We start from the raw sequence: 15,604 nt of genomic DNA, 5'->3' as shown, positions 1-15,604 counted from the left end.
CACTTTGAAAAAGATTGGCTCATGTTAATAGTGTAATTACAGAAATTGTAATTTTGTTTGTTATTGGGAACTTTTAAAGTTGCAAAAAAATGAAAAGTATTAGTTTCGGAATTAATGTGTCAAAATTCACTGTAGAAACTCCCTGAATACAATTTTCTTCTGTATAATTATATTTGATTATGGATACCTGTTGGAGAGATAAAAAGAAATAAGAACTATTAAAATTGTTTCTCTTAATTAATTAATTTTTCTGTGAATAGTATTAGGTATTAAACTTTTATACAAAAATATAATAAATGATTGATAATTCCTTGGCTAGTAGCATTTACATTTTATGAGTTTAATTAATAAAACAATTGTTTTAATTAAAATGTTCAAAACCTTGTATAAATAGAATTTGACAAAGCTGGTACCTGCTGTTTAAAACATAAAGATACCTTTACTTTTTTATTTTACCAAAAATATTTAATTGTTAAAAAAACCTGATGTAACCTTTTTATTTTTTGCTTTAATGAGAATGTTTGGCTTGTATCCATTTCTTGTACTAATGTGGCTTTAAGTCACAAAATCTCTTTAGAGTAGACCACTGCATTTGCTCTGGTGTTATTCTGATTAATGTATTTAAGAGAGTTTTTTATTTGCTACGAACTCTGTGTCCTAATCTGTGGAATTACATGATGATAGGAACTTCTGTCACTGCCTTAGATTATCCTGTATTTAACAATGTGATAACCAACAAGTGGAGTGTTTAAAATTTAATAGGATTTTTGAAATGTTCTAAGAAAAAATGACTAGTGGTTGTAATATGTTTTTGTTCACATTTAGATTTGTTTTTTTATTTTAATAAAATATATGTGTCTAATAGTAGATAGTTTGAGCTAGAGTATAGTAGTTAAATATTGAAATCGGTTTTCAAAGTACCCAAATACTTTAGTGTATGGAGATAAAGTACATTTATGATATGTCCAGTAACTAATGATACACTGGTTATGTGCATAGATATGAATTGTTCTTTGAACTATTTCAACCATGTGGCACAGGAAATTTTCTGCTGTGGTTTTATTCATTTGTTACATATTACTCCTACTTGTTTATACATAGAAAGGCAATTTTCTAAGGGAAAAAAATGGCTAAGTTCTTGGATCCATGAAGCAGGAGTTTTCTCTATTTGGTAATATAAGAATTTTAAAGCTTTCACTTAAAAATTTCACTTGTGTTAATTTGAATAACATTATCTTAAGATATTGGTTTTAATCTTGTTAGGTAAAATAAATCTCTCTGTGGATCATTACAGTAATATAAAGTTAGATAATATTTGTACACTGTTTTTTAATTAAAATTTTATTGTTTTTAAATTTAGATATCTTCGTCAAGTGATTAATGAGACGCTGCGAATGGCAGCTGTAGAACCGTGGACAGCACGTTGTCAAGATCTTGATGCTGAAATTGGTGGACATATTATTCCAAAGAAGGTATTCTCTTTCTGTTTTCTGCCAGTTACTTGTGAAAAAAAATTTATTGGGCAAAAAGTCTGTTGGATGTGAAATCTAGAAAAATGTAATAACCAAGAACATAATGGGAAAATTAGTAAGGACCAAAACTTTAGAACATAGTAGTTTTTAACAACTTTTATTAATCCTTTCTCTGTCAGAGTAACTTAACTAAATGTTCTCTTTAGGTTGATTAAAGGAACTGCCTATTTTCACAATTTTGATCAAGTAAAGATGTGTCAAATAGTAGATTTATAAATTAGTTTATGTAATTTTTGGTCACTTAATAAATGGTGGCTCTAATGTGGAAACAGTATTTTAATCTTTGTTAATTATAAACTATGATGAGGAGCAAGCTGAAAAAAAATTTTGCCTCCTAGTTGATCACTGTTGGTCTATTTTCAGTACTTTCTAGGCTTCATTTTATTTAAACCATGTTTGAACAAATACACTATGTTACAAAATTTTTACTTTTTCTTGTTCCTGGGCAGAAAGCATTATTTCCCAATTGCTTGTGCCTAAAGTAAATGGAAAAGACCTATTTTTCTCTTCAGACTTTGCTTCAGTAATCTGGGAGCATATAACGAAAACGTGATGGGAGACTATATTTGAGGGCTGATACATGAAAGTGATTTACATTACAGTCTCAAATCTCGAAAAACTACTCACTTCTAAACATTTCTGTTTAACTTTATAAATACATGTAAATCTTGATTCCTATGTTTTATTCAGACCTTATGTAAATGAAAATGTGCATATTTGCTCGTTTTTACATAGAAAACAGGTTAATTTCTAAATTTCATTATCAAGGTCATAAAAGCAAAGTTTGAAGGGAATAATGGCCACATTCTGTACTTTTACAACACAATAAATTAAGAAATAACACATGCTATCCTGGAACAAAATTTGTGTTACATAGTGTTATCATTAGGTAGTCTTAACACATGTGACTTCTTTGAAGTAATGTAAATTATAAAAAGAAAATAATCATAAATAAAAAATGGTGTCATTTTGTTCCAAACCATATTTCCCTTTTAATTTGCTTTAAGTGATTGTGTATGTAAATGGGTACATACATCCACTGTGATGGATTTAAAATTGGTAAAAACTGAATATATGTTTTAGGGTGCAAGTGCACATTTTAGCATCAAGAAATTAGTTTAAGCCTTATTTCAGAAGTATTACTTACTTCTCAACAGAACAAATACTTAATACTTAATGTCATTGCAACAAAGTTTTATCACACTTGCCAAACCTTTCAATGATATTCCTATCCCTGCACGATATAATGTACTGCATCAGTCTGCCATGCAGTCAGCATCAGACTCTGCCTCTTAACCAATGGGAGGGCATCATATCCTCCTTGCACATATCCCTTTTAGCATTTTATGCATGCCAAAAAATAATTCTTTTCTTTGGCACTCCAGTATTCAGTCACATGTTGAACTTTTGGCCCCTCCCCTCTCGTACGTACAGTTCTTCACCTAAGATGTATTTTCTTTTTATTCTCACTAGAAGGAGACATCCCTGTGATTTTTTATTGATTTTTTACTTTGGACACCTCCAGTAGTCTTCACCACAGGTACAGATTGATTTTATTACCAGACCACTTTTCTTTCCTAAAAAACTTGATTTGCTTGAGGGAGGGATTGTTTCTCCAGTTCTTTTCCTTTCTCCTTCTTCTTATTACAGTTATTTAGAACCTGACTGTTTCCTTTGTCCTGCTTATATATATATTTTTTATAGGATTCCTCTTTTTCTTAGGACTTGTCTCTTTCTGCATTAACAATTTGGGTTAAACAACTCATCCAGCTTATCTATTCCTCCATGGAAAATGGCTTTTTCATCCTTATAATGTCATCTTCCATACAGTTTGCCATTTCACACTTATATTATCTTTAGCCAGCACCTTGATTGTGATATTCTAGAGGGTAGATGTGTGTGTGCACGTGCATACTGGAGGTAATGTAACCAACCATTTGGCTGGTGTATGTAACAGGGATTACTTCTCTTTCCCACGTGCCTGGCCAGTTCCTGCTGTCTTTGTGTATGGTAATCTGTTGCACAGTCTCTCAGTTTTAAAATTTTATGCAGGTGATAGATAACTCCTGTTCAGTAAATGTGCCTTTTTGGTAATTTCCAACAAGCAACTTCCTTTTTCCAGTTTTCTTCTAATTGAGTTGAAGAACCTTTGCTTCCCCAGTAGCAAACCAGTGGGGAAGTCATTATCATCAAGTTGATTTAAGACCAAGTGGACCTATCCCTTGATTGGAAATAGGTCAGTGTTATTTATCTGGAAATGTAGTACAGGTGTCACCCCTTACACCAAGAACTGAATCATTCCTGGTAGTCCTCAAAAACTGAATGAATATTGCATTCTCCTTTAGATGTAGACTTGGGATGATTTATCCCTGCACCTGCTTATTTTGATAGGTTGGCAGTGAAGTTGTTAAAAGAAAATTTTACAATCCAGTCAATAAAAAAATTTTTTTAAATCAGCTAACATTTCAACACTGCAGTTTCATCTAGTAGTACAAGAACTGATTTTGTACTACTAGATGAAATCAATGGCAAAACTTTGGCTGATATTAAAATATATATACATTACTATCTGGGGAGTAAAGGTCACTCTTTAAAAACATTATTGGAAAACATTTGTAAATCCCTCCAGTATGCACTACAGATTTTGGAAAACTATAAAATATTTTTATAGATATTTCATTTAAGTATTTCTCACATGCTTTATTTGTTAACTTATTGCCCTAGCAACACTACACATACATAATCTTTGACCCCTGGAACATACAGACTGGTTGAGCAGCCTTTACATTCTGCTAACCTTGTAACACTTTGGAGCCATGCAGAAGATTATTTTCACTGTACTTTTCTGCACTACCAGTTATATTGGATAATGATTATTTCCTACTTTGGATAATGAAAATGTTAACTTTAGATGTTATTATTTATCTACAGTGTATTTTGTCCATCTCCCACATAACTTCAAACATAAGTTTTAGGATGCTGAAGCCGTCTTGATAGAACTGATAATTGAGTAACTTTTGTATGAGATATTAACTGTACATCTTTACACATTGTATTTACATCTTTAATAGAATATGTACTTGGATGTGCTTTTTTTCAAATATAAAGTTAAACACAATATTCTAATTATACTCTATGAATTTTATTTATCTGAAGAAAATACAAAACTTTATTTACATGTGAATAAGTTTTTTAATAAATAATTCCTAGGCCTGGCATGGCCAGGTTGTTAAGGCACTTGACTTGTAACCTGAGGGTCGCAGGTTCAAATCCCCGTCACACCAAACATGCTCGTCCTTTCAGCCTTGGGGGCATTATATGATGATGGTCAATCTCACTTTTAGTTAGTAAAAAAGAAGCCCAAGAGTTGGTAGTAGGTGGCAAAGACTAGCTGTCCTCTTCCAGTCTTACACTGCAAAATTAGGGACAACTAGTGCAGATAGCCTTCATGTAGCTTTGTGCAAAATTCAAAGAAAAGAAAAACAATAAATAAATAATTCCAATGAATTTATATGTAAATATAAATTTATATTCAATGTAAATAAAAAAGTCTGGTATTGTTTTCAAAAAAGGGTAGAAAATTGAAAAGATTGAAAGATAGATAAAAAGAAAGTATTGAATGTCTGCTTTTATATTTGCAGAATCACAGTTTGGTAGATAGGAGTTAAATGGGATTTCTTAAGTATCAATTAACTCACAGTAATCTATAATACATTATTTCATTCTTTATGATATGGTCTTCATATGTTGTCTTACAAATTTGTAGTATGTTTTGGGGAGATGGACAAGTTTTGATAATAAAATTAGAAACAAAATGCCTTTAAACCTTGTAATCTGTTATAACTACCAGGAGTATGAGTTTTTTCTAACTTTATATACTGTAAGTACTTACAAAAACCTTTTTAGCATTCTATGCATTATTTAATTTATTAGTGTATACTGTATTGTGCAACACATTCTTAGTTTATATGGAAATTACAATTATAATGAATAGCTGCTGATTATGCATTGCTTTAAGAAAATTTTATTGTTCACCCATGAGAGAGAGAGAGTGTATTATTATTAAATCATTGTTTTCTGTCTGTAAAACTGCATACAAATTGGTAACTTTTCTTTGGGTCAGTTAACTTTAAAATGAATTTTTCTCCACCTAGACTCCAGTGATCCAAGCCTTAGGTGTGGTGTTGCACAGTGAAAATTATTGGAGTCTTCCTAAAATGTAAGTAATTGTAACTCTGAATTTAAATATCAACGTGTTCTGTGCCATAGATTCTATATGTGTGGTGTATTTTAAGTAATGAAGAATTGGTTCAGGTAGGAGTGTTTTATCTCACTTAGAAATTATATTTACATAAGTACAGCATTGATGGTCTTATAACAATTTCCAGTTGCAAAATGTCTCTGAAATGTTTTCACCTGTTGTAGTTTTTATCATAATTTTATGTGTAATTATTACATATCATAGTTTGTTCATTTCAACATTTTAGCCATATATTAAAAAGAAAAAAATTTGTAGTTAGCTCTGAAAATATTCATTGGAAAGTAGTTACATTATTTGGGTGTATGAACTAAAGTTTTTGAAAAGTATTAATTTTAACAAATAACAAATTGTGAAAATAATTAATATATTAAGTATCATGATACCAGCATGGGCAATTGGTTTGATCACCTAAATGCCACCATTTTGAGTTCAAAAATGTGTGGTCTGATTTGAATATTCAGTTCACTTGGAAACACTGTTTATTTAGTTGAGTTAGATATTGTATTATTAGTATATTGATACTTGGTTTAATAGTTTACATTATATCAAACAAAGTAAGGTAATCATTAATCTTGCAACAGATTTACAATTTAGAGAAATAAGATCCCTTTATATATTAGTGAGAATATATTGTTGAAAATGATCAAGAATTAAACAAGAAGCTTTAGTTTTTGCAACAGATCACACAATATTGGAATCTGTTTAAATATGTTTTAGCCATGTTGGTGACAGCAAGAATAAATGGAAAGTATTAATTACACTAACAGTTGCAGCAAAATCTTTACTCTTGCTTGTTGTTACTAAAAAGAAACTTCCACTATTAAAGAATGAGTGAAGTTCGTTTATAATTCGTTGTAAATTAAGTTCTTTCATTTTTAGGTTCAACCCTGATAGATTTGATGAAGATGACACTAACTCAAGATCCAAATTAGCATTTCAACCATTTGGCTTTTCAGGAAAACGAAAGTGTCCTGGCTCTGACCTGGTGTATGTGCAGCTGGCACTATATATTTCTGCAATCTGTACTAAGTTTGAACTCCATCTGGTAGATGGTCAAGTTGTGAATCCTCTTCAACGAGTAATTACAAGACCTGAAGATGAAGTGTGGATAACAATTAGCCCAAGATCACAATTAACTGTACCCTCTGAAATAATGAAGAAATAATGTTTTCCTTTTTTTTTTCCTTCCTATCCCAAGCAGCCATATTGGATAAAAATGAAATGGCTGAATTTTGTCTTGCATTGAATATGACTTTGTGAACTTATCATAAAAATGTGGCAAACAGTTCTAGGAAAGAGGCTGATGGTATAAAGAATTCTACAATCACAACATGCTCGTAATATTTGGATAACTGAGTTTCCATAAAAATAATGAAGTTTCATAAATATGTTCTGTATTTTATTTTTTACTAGTTAATAAATATAAAAATCAACGTCAATCATTTTTCATTGTTTCTAAATTTTAAAATGACAGTTCATACCTGTAACGTTTTACTATGACACAAAGATCAATTTCCTTTTCACACTGCAAAGTAAGGAAAATAGCCTATTTATAGCTGTTTCACTGAATTAACACACGGCCTTCCATACATATAAATTAACCCAAATACAATATTGATATGTATAAAGGTTTTGAACATACTAGGAGTTCACTAAAACTGCTGGTCTTCATGCACCTACACACAGAATTGTATAGTAATTTGTGACTTCTTTGCCTTGAAAGTGAGATAGTGAAGTTATGTTTAAAGTACAGTGTTCAAAATAAATCACCTTTGATATTATTTAATATGCATTTTTAAGCTTACCTTGACTGAAATATACGACTAAAAATATTATTTGATAATTTTTTTTATACTCAAAACTTAAACTAATTAAGCTTTACGTTAGAAAAATAAGTGTTACAGTTACAGTTAAAAAGTAAAAGTCTTACTACTCGAGTGTTGTAAAATTATATATATTTAATACATGTGGATGAAGATTTATGTTCATGTGTATTTTATTAAACAATGTAGAATACATAACTGTGGGTAAAGGTTTGATACTAGACCATGTGCATGAATAAGTTTATAATTTTAATATCAGAGCCAGAACATCTCAAGCATTTGAAGATTTAAACTATTAACAATTATTTAAAAAATAATAAAACTTATTTGGTTTCCTCAATATTTGTGAAATTCAATTTTGAGTAGTGTTTAACATTTAAGTAATAATGGAAAAATAATGAGATTTAGAAAATTACTTTTTTTTTCACCTAAACAGAATATCAGAAAATAATAACATTATGAAAATAGGTTTTGTAGGGATGATTTTCTATTGGAGCAAAGCTCATCGGTCCAACATGGAAGGAGTAACACCTCGATGCACGAGGATCTCCGATTGAACTTTCAGCTGTCTTGTTTATATATATAGATTTATGGCAATTATAACTATGACTTGAATAGTGGATAACGTGTTTTAAAACTAACGAGTTAATGAAGTACTTCCAAGTTACAAACAAGCATTATTAAAATAAAACTGTGAACATACATTTTGTTATTAAACTACACACACAGAGACATTACTTTCCAGAATTGCTTTCATTTGGCAAGACCAAGCTGTAGGGATATTCATTTACACATTTCTTTGATATGTTACATGCTAACGAAATATTAGTGTACTTGCACCTCTACATGCAGGAGATTTATAACTAAATTATAAGATCTTGTGAGAACAAACAAAATAAACTATTCTAACCTTTGTGTACTTACTATAAACTTTGAAAATCAATTGGTTTTTTTTTTTTTTGTCTTAAGTCAAAAGAAAACTAGTTGTTACAGGTGATATGTTATTAGACTCGTATACATTTCGAAAGTAACAAATCATTGTTTCTGATTAACATAAAATACATCGTAACTTAATTTTTATGTGAAACTAAAATGATACGCCTGTTATTTTTATATTTAACGTTGAACAAGAATAGAATGTGAATCATTAAATGTTAAAACCGCTGGGGTATTTCAGTTCTAGAATACACACATCACCATAAATATTCCTGCTAATGATGGAAGGATCTGCAGTTGGTTTGTGAAAAGTCTGATAAGAGATCTGAAGAAAGGAGAATACAAGTAAAAAACTGTTTACAACGCCACGAACACACTTGGCAAAATATAATAGGATAAAGTATTTTTGTTAAGGTTGTGGTAATTGAATATCATTCAAAGTTGGTAGTCCATATGTTCACTTAATTCTAAGTATTTAAGTACCTTTTTTATAACTATATATTAATTAAAAATATATTAACTTAGGTTTCACCTGCTACTCTGTTGCCGCATTAAGAGAACAGTTTCATTGTTGGAAATAACATTAATAATCTCTGTCAGACGAAAAGATAATGAAACGTAGACTCCACCAAGATATAGATAGCTATTCAATCTTTGTACTAATGCAAACAAACTCGATACAAATAAACACAATTTACTCATCGATTCTCAAAACAAAAATCCACTTGACATTATAAGTGTGCGGCGATAAACTGAATGTGTACTTAGCAAAAGACCTAAGCTTTACCCTAACAGACAAAAAACAACCACTTTAAACATCGCTACAACCACAGAAGATCATTCACAACCTACCGGAAAAACAATTTAGAATGCAAATAACGTCACTATTTGAAAAAAGCCCCAATATAAATGCCATCCTATCAGAAGAAGAACAAAAGAGCTCTCAGAAACTTGAATAAAGAAACCATAAAAATTCTACCTGCATAGAAAGAAAATGCCCCTAATCATGGAAAAAGAAGAATATTTCATCAGACTCAAAGATCAAATCCAACTCGGCTGGCCAGGTGAGTTAAGGCGTACGACTCGTAATCTGAGGGTTGCGAGTTCGCATCCCCGTCGCACCAAACATGCTTGCCTTTTCAGCCCTGGGGCCGTTATATTGTGACGGTCAATCCCACTATTCGTTGGTAAAAGAGTAGCCCAAGAGTTGGCGGTGGGTGGTGATGACTACCTGCCTTCCCTCTAATCTTACACTGCTAAATTAGGGACGGCTAGCACAGATAGCCCTCGTGTCACTTTGCGCGAAATTCAAAAACAAATCAACAAACAAAACCAACCCAGCTACCAACAGAAAGAAGAAAATTAATCAGCTCTTCAAGAAAGAAAAGAACTTGGAACAGAAATAATCAAACAACTAATAAAACGCAACAGTATCACCCCACAAATATAAGACACACATTTTTCCTGGAGCATGGTATCACCAGTAACAGGTAAAGTATTTGTTAGGAACTCGGTCCATTTGTAGAGATTATGAAACTAACCGTGATAACTTGACAAGATAGGATGACCAGCTTTGACGCGTCATATTTGGCACACTACAAATACTCCACCGATCAAGTAGATAACATACGATACTTTTACCATAAAAACCCAGGATTGATTCTTGACCTCTATCAACTATCACTTCAAAGAGTATCAGACAGATAAACCTTTAAACACCAGCAGGTTTGTTCAAGAAATAAGGTGTGTTTTCCAACAGATAACTTGACTAAGGTGTTTTAAATAATCCTCCGCTGATACAGCGGTAAGTCTACGAATTTATAACGCTAAAATCAGGGGTTCGATTCCCCTCGGTGGACCCAGCAGGTAGCCTGATGTGGCTTTTCTATAAGAAAACACAAACACTTTTTAAATGGAAAATAACTAATCTGGATAAATACGAATAAAGAATGAACAAAATCTTTATTGCAGCGAGTGGAAAAGAAGAAAAACTGTGTATACCTACACGGACAGAATAACAACTCTTTCTGTTAAGCCGTATTTAACTTCACAACTTTCACTTTCCAGCATTAATCTTTATAAAACTATAACATGTTTTTAAAAGTAGTCTTCACTTGATAGTCTCTCACTAGAAACTGACTAAATAAAGTAACAGAATATGTTTTGTTTTTATCTTTAATTGGAAGCACTTCATCTTAAATATGATTAATGACTACAAGTAATTAGTTAGTTAGTTAGTTATCACCATTAAATTCCATCTAGGAACATAGGGCCGCAATCGCTTGCGGATTCTTCAACAAATATTTTAGTGAGCAGGTTGTTAGCCCACTGCACCGAGTCGTTCCTAATTTAACAGAGTAAGACTAGAGGAAAGGCAGCTAGTCATCATCACCCACCGCCAGCTCTTGGGCTACTCTTTTACCAAAGAAAAGTGGGATTGAGCGTCACATTATAACGCCCCCACGGCTGGGAGGGCGAGCATGTTTGGCGCGACGAGGGCGCGAACCCGCGACCCTCGGATTACGAGTCGCACGCCTTACGCGCTAGGCCATGCCAGGCCATAAGTAATTAATGTTATCTTTATTGGCCGTCCTGTACGTTACATAATCCACCTTTTATGCTTTTGCTTCCTCATGTCGGCCCGGCATGACCAGGTGGGTTGAGGCACCCGACTTGTAATCCGAAGGTCGCGGGTTCGCATCCCCGTCGCGCCAAACATGCTCGCCCTCCAAGCCGTGGGGGCGTTATGATGTTACGGTCAATCCCACTATTCGTTGGTAAAAGAGTAGCCCAAGAGTTGGCAGTGGGTGGTGATGACTAGCTGCCTTCTCTCTAATCTTACACTGCTAAATTAGGGACGGCTAGCACATATAGCCCTCGAGTAGCTTTGTGCGAAATTCAAAAAACAAACAAACAAATCTATGTGACTCTAATTGTATCTGTTAATGAAGAAAAAAATAGGAATTTAATGTGATACTTAGGTTCCCTAAAACACTTACCAATTCTCATCTAGAATATTGTATGGTGTTCATATGTTTATAAAGAGGTGTCTTAAATGAACTGGTTCAGAAGAAGGTGGTAACAGGTTCTCATATTTTCTTTGATGAAAAAAGGTTGCAAAATTCCAAACAAAAAATTGTGAAATGCAGTGAAGTACGCAATGGAATAGAAGCCTCCATTTTAAGTCTTTGTTATTAAAAATAATAAAAAAGTCTAAAAAAGCAGGAGAAAGCATAAAATTTAATTATCGTTATTTAAACCAACTGAATCTTTGTGCTGTCAATTATGATTTGTGTTTTAGTGAAATGCTCCTGACGAAACTGCAAAGCGAAACACTGATTGTTTAGTTCAATAAATATAACATTTTGGCGTTATAAAGACGTTTATTTCTATCGTTTTAATTTTATATTATTTTCGGTTACTATAATTTAAAATCTATTTTGTAACTTGAGATGTTCCCAAGCCTAAAACCAATCTGTCACGATCTTAATTATTTGACGTAGTGTGTCTGCCGGAAACGTCGTACAAAATACACTAAAAAAAGTTTTCGTTTCGACGTGTCAAGCTATTCTTTATTATCATTTTTACAAATTGTGACCAGAGTTAAGTTTATTTTGCAAAATGTTAGAAAGTGCTCGAATATACTGATTTATGGGGCACTGTGTTTTCTTCTTGTTTCACCTATGTAACTTGATGTAAAATCCTACCACTTGGAAGTATTTTTAGAATTTATTTGGTAGAATACTGCCTTGCTTCGTTCCAAAAGTAGAATCAGATTTAATCTTTACATTAATATTGTGTTATACATTATTTGAATAAGAATAAACTTTGAGGAATATTTAATCTATAGCATAGAGGGCGTTTAGTGTACTATGCAAGATCAGATTACACGTTCACGCGGGTCCAAGAGTGGTGAAACATCGAAACTCGAATCGTAAGATTAGCGGTAGTTTTTTAAGTTAATATACGTCGACGAATATTACAGTAGGAAAAGTAACAGAGTTTTCTTTAAAAGTGGGTGTTTGGAAACAAAGATGCGTTTTATACATCAAAATTTTAAACTAAATTTCTGTTTTATTTTTAACATATTCATTTCTTTCTATGAAAAATATTATTTTTATTTTTCATCAGGTGGATATGTCTTCGGCTAAGTTGCTCAGTGGCCATCTAGCCCTTGTGACTGGTGGTGGAAGCGGGATAGGCAAAGCGGTGTGCCATGCTTTAGCTTGTGAGGGAGCAAAAATAGTTATAGCAGACAAAAATGAAAATGCAGCAAAATTGACCTTACAATCTCTACCCCAAGGTTAGTAACGATAATAATGCCCATAGTTTAGAAATGTGTCTAAAAAATTATGTTCGACAAGACTGCATATTACAATTTATACGTTTAAGCGCTAGTTCACGAAATCGTGAGTTGCGAATGTAATAATATCAGGTAAGACTAACATTTATGTATTATGTGTTTTGGTTAGTTATAAAAAAAATACAAAGAATAACAAGTAATATATCTGTTTTGTTAATTTCAGATGAAGAAAATCTATATATCATGGAGGTAGTAGATGTAAGTCAGTCTCATAGTGTGACAAACCTATTTACATCTATTAATCAGAGGCTATCCCAGGTACCTGACATTGTTGTAAATAGTGCAGGGATTGCACATGATGGATTGATGGACGAAATGACTGAAGAAATGTTCGATGATGTGTTAAATGTCAATCTGAAGGGCACTTTTCTTGTCACACAAGCTGCATGTCGACTGATGATTTCAGAAAAAATAAAAAACGGTTCCATAGTTAACATTTCCAGCATCATTGGGAAAGTTGGAAACATTGGCCAGTGTAATTATGCAGCATCTAAAGCTGGTGTTGTTGGATTAACCAAGAGTGTTGCCAAAGAGATGGCGAGGCATGGAATTCGGTGTAATGCTATAATGCCGGGTTTTATTGATACTCCTGTAGGTGTGACTATTCCAGAAAAAGTAATGAGTCATTTCAAGAAGTTAACACCATTGGCAAGATGTGGTAAACCTGAAGATGTAGCAGAAGCTTGTTTGTTTTTAGCATCTAGCAAAAGCAAGTACATAACAGGTGAAGTTATAGAGGTAACTGGAGGTCTATTCATGTAACAAAATACCCAATTGGCTAGTTTATCAGTGTATTGCCCTACATTCATTAATTGGAAGAGCAATTATAAAGGTGCATATAGGTAATTTCTGTCATCTTTTTTTCAGCAGTCTTACAAGTATTGAATCATACATGTTTATAAACAGCGTACCACAGTGGTGCCATATGTAATGATATCTTTGTAAGATGTTATAGATATAAACTAGATCAGTGGTTCTCAAATGTTAGTAACTCAAGAACTCCTTTTAATTCCTTTTTTTTTTGCGGACCTGGAAATTATGAATTTTGTTTTGAAAAAATAAAAGGATTTTGTGTACTTGAAAAGGTGTATTCTAAAATTAAATATTTTAATTTATATGACATTAATTTTATGAAAAATATTTTTTCGTCTATAAATCATATTTTTAAAAATATTTTTTACAAAATTTCAAACATGACTTGTGGACATGAAGTATCCAAACATACCCAAGTTTGATAAACACTGAACTAGATGATTCTCCATTCCATTTGATATATCAAAATGTCATAATGATTAATATTTTATTCCTTGTTAAAGTCTTTATGGGTAATAATTGTATTGTAAATTTATCTACAAAATCAACAATAATTAATGAGCCCTAAATTATGTTTCTGCACTATTTTGTACCTTATTTAATACATCATCATAAGACATCTAACTGAAAGTTAAACACTTATGAAAGCTATAAACTGTCAGCCAAATTATCATTTTATATTTATGTGGGAAATAAAATTTATGTATATATATGATATGTTGCAATGGCTACTGTATATTGCTTCTTTTCTTTTTTTTTACAAAAAAAGATAGTTATGTAATGTATGTATATCAGGCAGATTTCCAGATGGAAGATCGTGCATTTATATTATGCTCATGAATACATCATTTTACCTTTGCCAAATTTCATTTCATTGTCATAGACAGTGTATCCATTATGATGAGTTGTGTAAACCCTGTTGTATGTGTGATTGTTACTGTTTATATTAAGAAATGTTAGAAAGCTCAAGTATGATTTTATAGCAAACAACTGTCATATTTTTGACAAGAGATGAAACTGTATGGTTGTGGGTGGTAAAAGGTACTACAGTATAATGTGAATATGGATTTTGATTTTGTTAATGAAATTTATGTAAAAACATTTAAAAACAGACTGGGATAAGTTAAAGATAAGAATATCACATGCCATAAGTAGTTCTGCATCCTCAGTTTATATTTTTTCATTGTTCTATGTTATTTTTTAAATAATTACAAATGAAATCAACAATAAATTTGTTTTATCTAGAGAGTTTATGTTATGCTGTTTTTGTAAATGTTTTAAGTTTCTGTTAAAACTTAAAATACATTGTGAATTGGCCATAGAATTAATAGTTCATAGAAATAGGGATTTTTATGAATCTGCTAATGTTGCCTCATGCAATTGAAGTAAACAGGTAGGAAAAAGTTTTTCTTGTTTGTACTAAACCATTTTCTTCCATCATATGAGCAATTGGACTGTGTGAACACTGACAATTGTTATTATTATATACATATGAATTAAAAATAAAATTTATTTTATGTGAATTGTTTTTTGTTCCTTCCACTTCTTTAAATATGAATTTCTGAATAATAGGTACTTAAGTTCAGAAAAATATTTCTTGAAATTAAAATATGTCCAGTTCAAAGTAATATTCTTTCAGAATACAGGTGCAGAAAAATACAAATTGCAGAATACCTGGAAATTTTGTTGTACTCAGGAAAATAATCGAAGTTTCACCTTAAAAAAATAAATACTGCTCCCAAATCTTATGCCTTGATAGTATTATTAATGTACTGGATTTTTACAAACAAACAAAATTGCTAAGTTCTGCATAGTTGAATTAGTGAAAGTAGTAATCATGCCACAAAACCTAACCAACAGTTCAAGACAAGTATTG

General features: G+C 31.8%; 2 protein-coding genes across 2 annotated transcripts in view; both read left to right on the top strand.

Moving 5' to 3' along the window:
* The window catches only part of LOC143251636 (cytochrome P450 20A1-like), a 32,471-nt gene extending 25,361 nt beyond the window's left edge, over nucleotides 1-7,110 (top strand). The window contains 3 exon segments of the mRNA XM_076502901.1: nucleotides 1,361-1,472; nucleotides 5,687-5,751; nucleotides 6,673-7,110. Of these exon segments, the coding sequence (XP_076359016.1) occupies nucleotides 1,361-1,472; nucleotides 5,687-5,751; nucleotides 6,673-6,958 (463 nt within the window). The 3' untranslated portion in view covers nucleotides 6,959-7,110.
* A 5,314-nt stretch (nucleotides 7,111-12,424) lies between these two features.
* Nucleotides 12,425-15,251, top strand: LOC143252722 ((3R)-3-hydroxyacyl-CoA dehydrogenase-like). The gene is made up of 3 exons (XM_076505298.1): nucleotides 12,425-12,566; nucleotides 12,684-12,855; nucleotides 13,079-15,251. The coding sequence occupies exons 2-3, from the start codon at nucleotides 12,690-12,692 to the stop codon at nucleotides 13,675-13,677; spliced, it is 765 nt and encodes a 254-aa protein (XP_076361413.1). The 5' UTR covers nucleotides 12,425-12,566; nucleotides 12,684-12,689; the 3' UTR covers nucleotides 13,678-15,251.
* Nucleotides 15,252-15,604: the final 353 nt, after the last annotated feature.

The sequence above is a fragment of the Tachypleus tridentatus genome, chromosome 6 (assembly GCF_004210375.1).
Source record: "Tachypleus tridentatus isolate NWPU-2018 chromosome 6, ASM421037v1, whole genome shotgun sequence".
In the NCBI taxonomy this organism is placed as follows: domain Eukaryota; kingdom Metazoa; phylum Arthropoda; class Merostomata; order Xiphosura; family Limulidae; genus Tachypleus; species Tachypleus tridentatus.
Note: the sequence above shows the minus strand (reverse complement) of the source record. Positions and strands in the feature narration are given on the sequence as shown.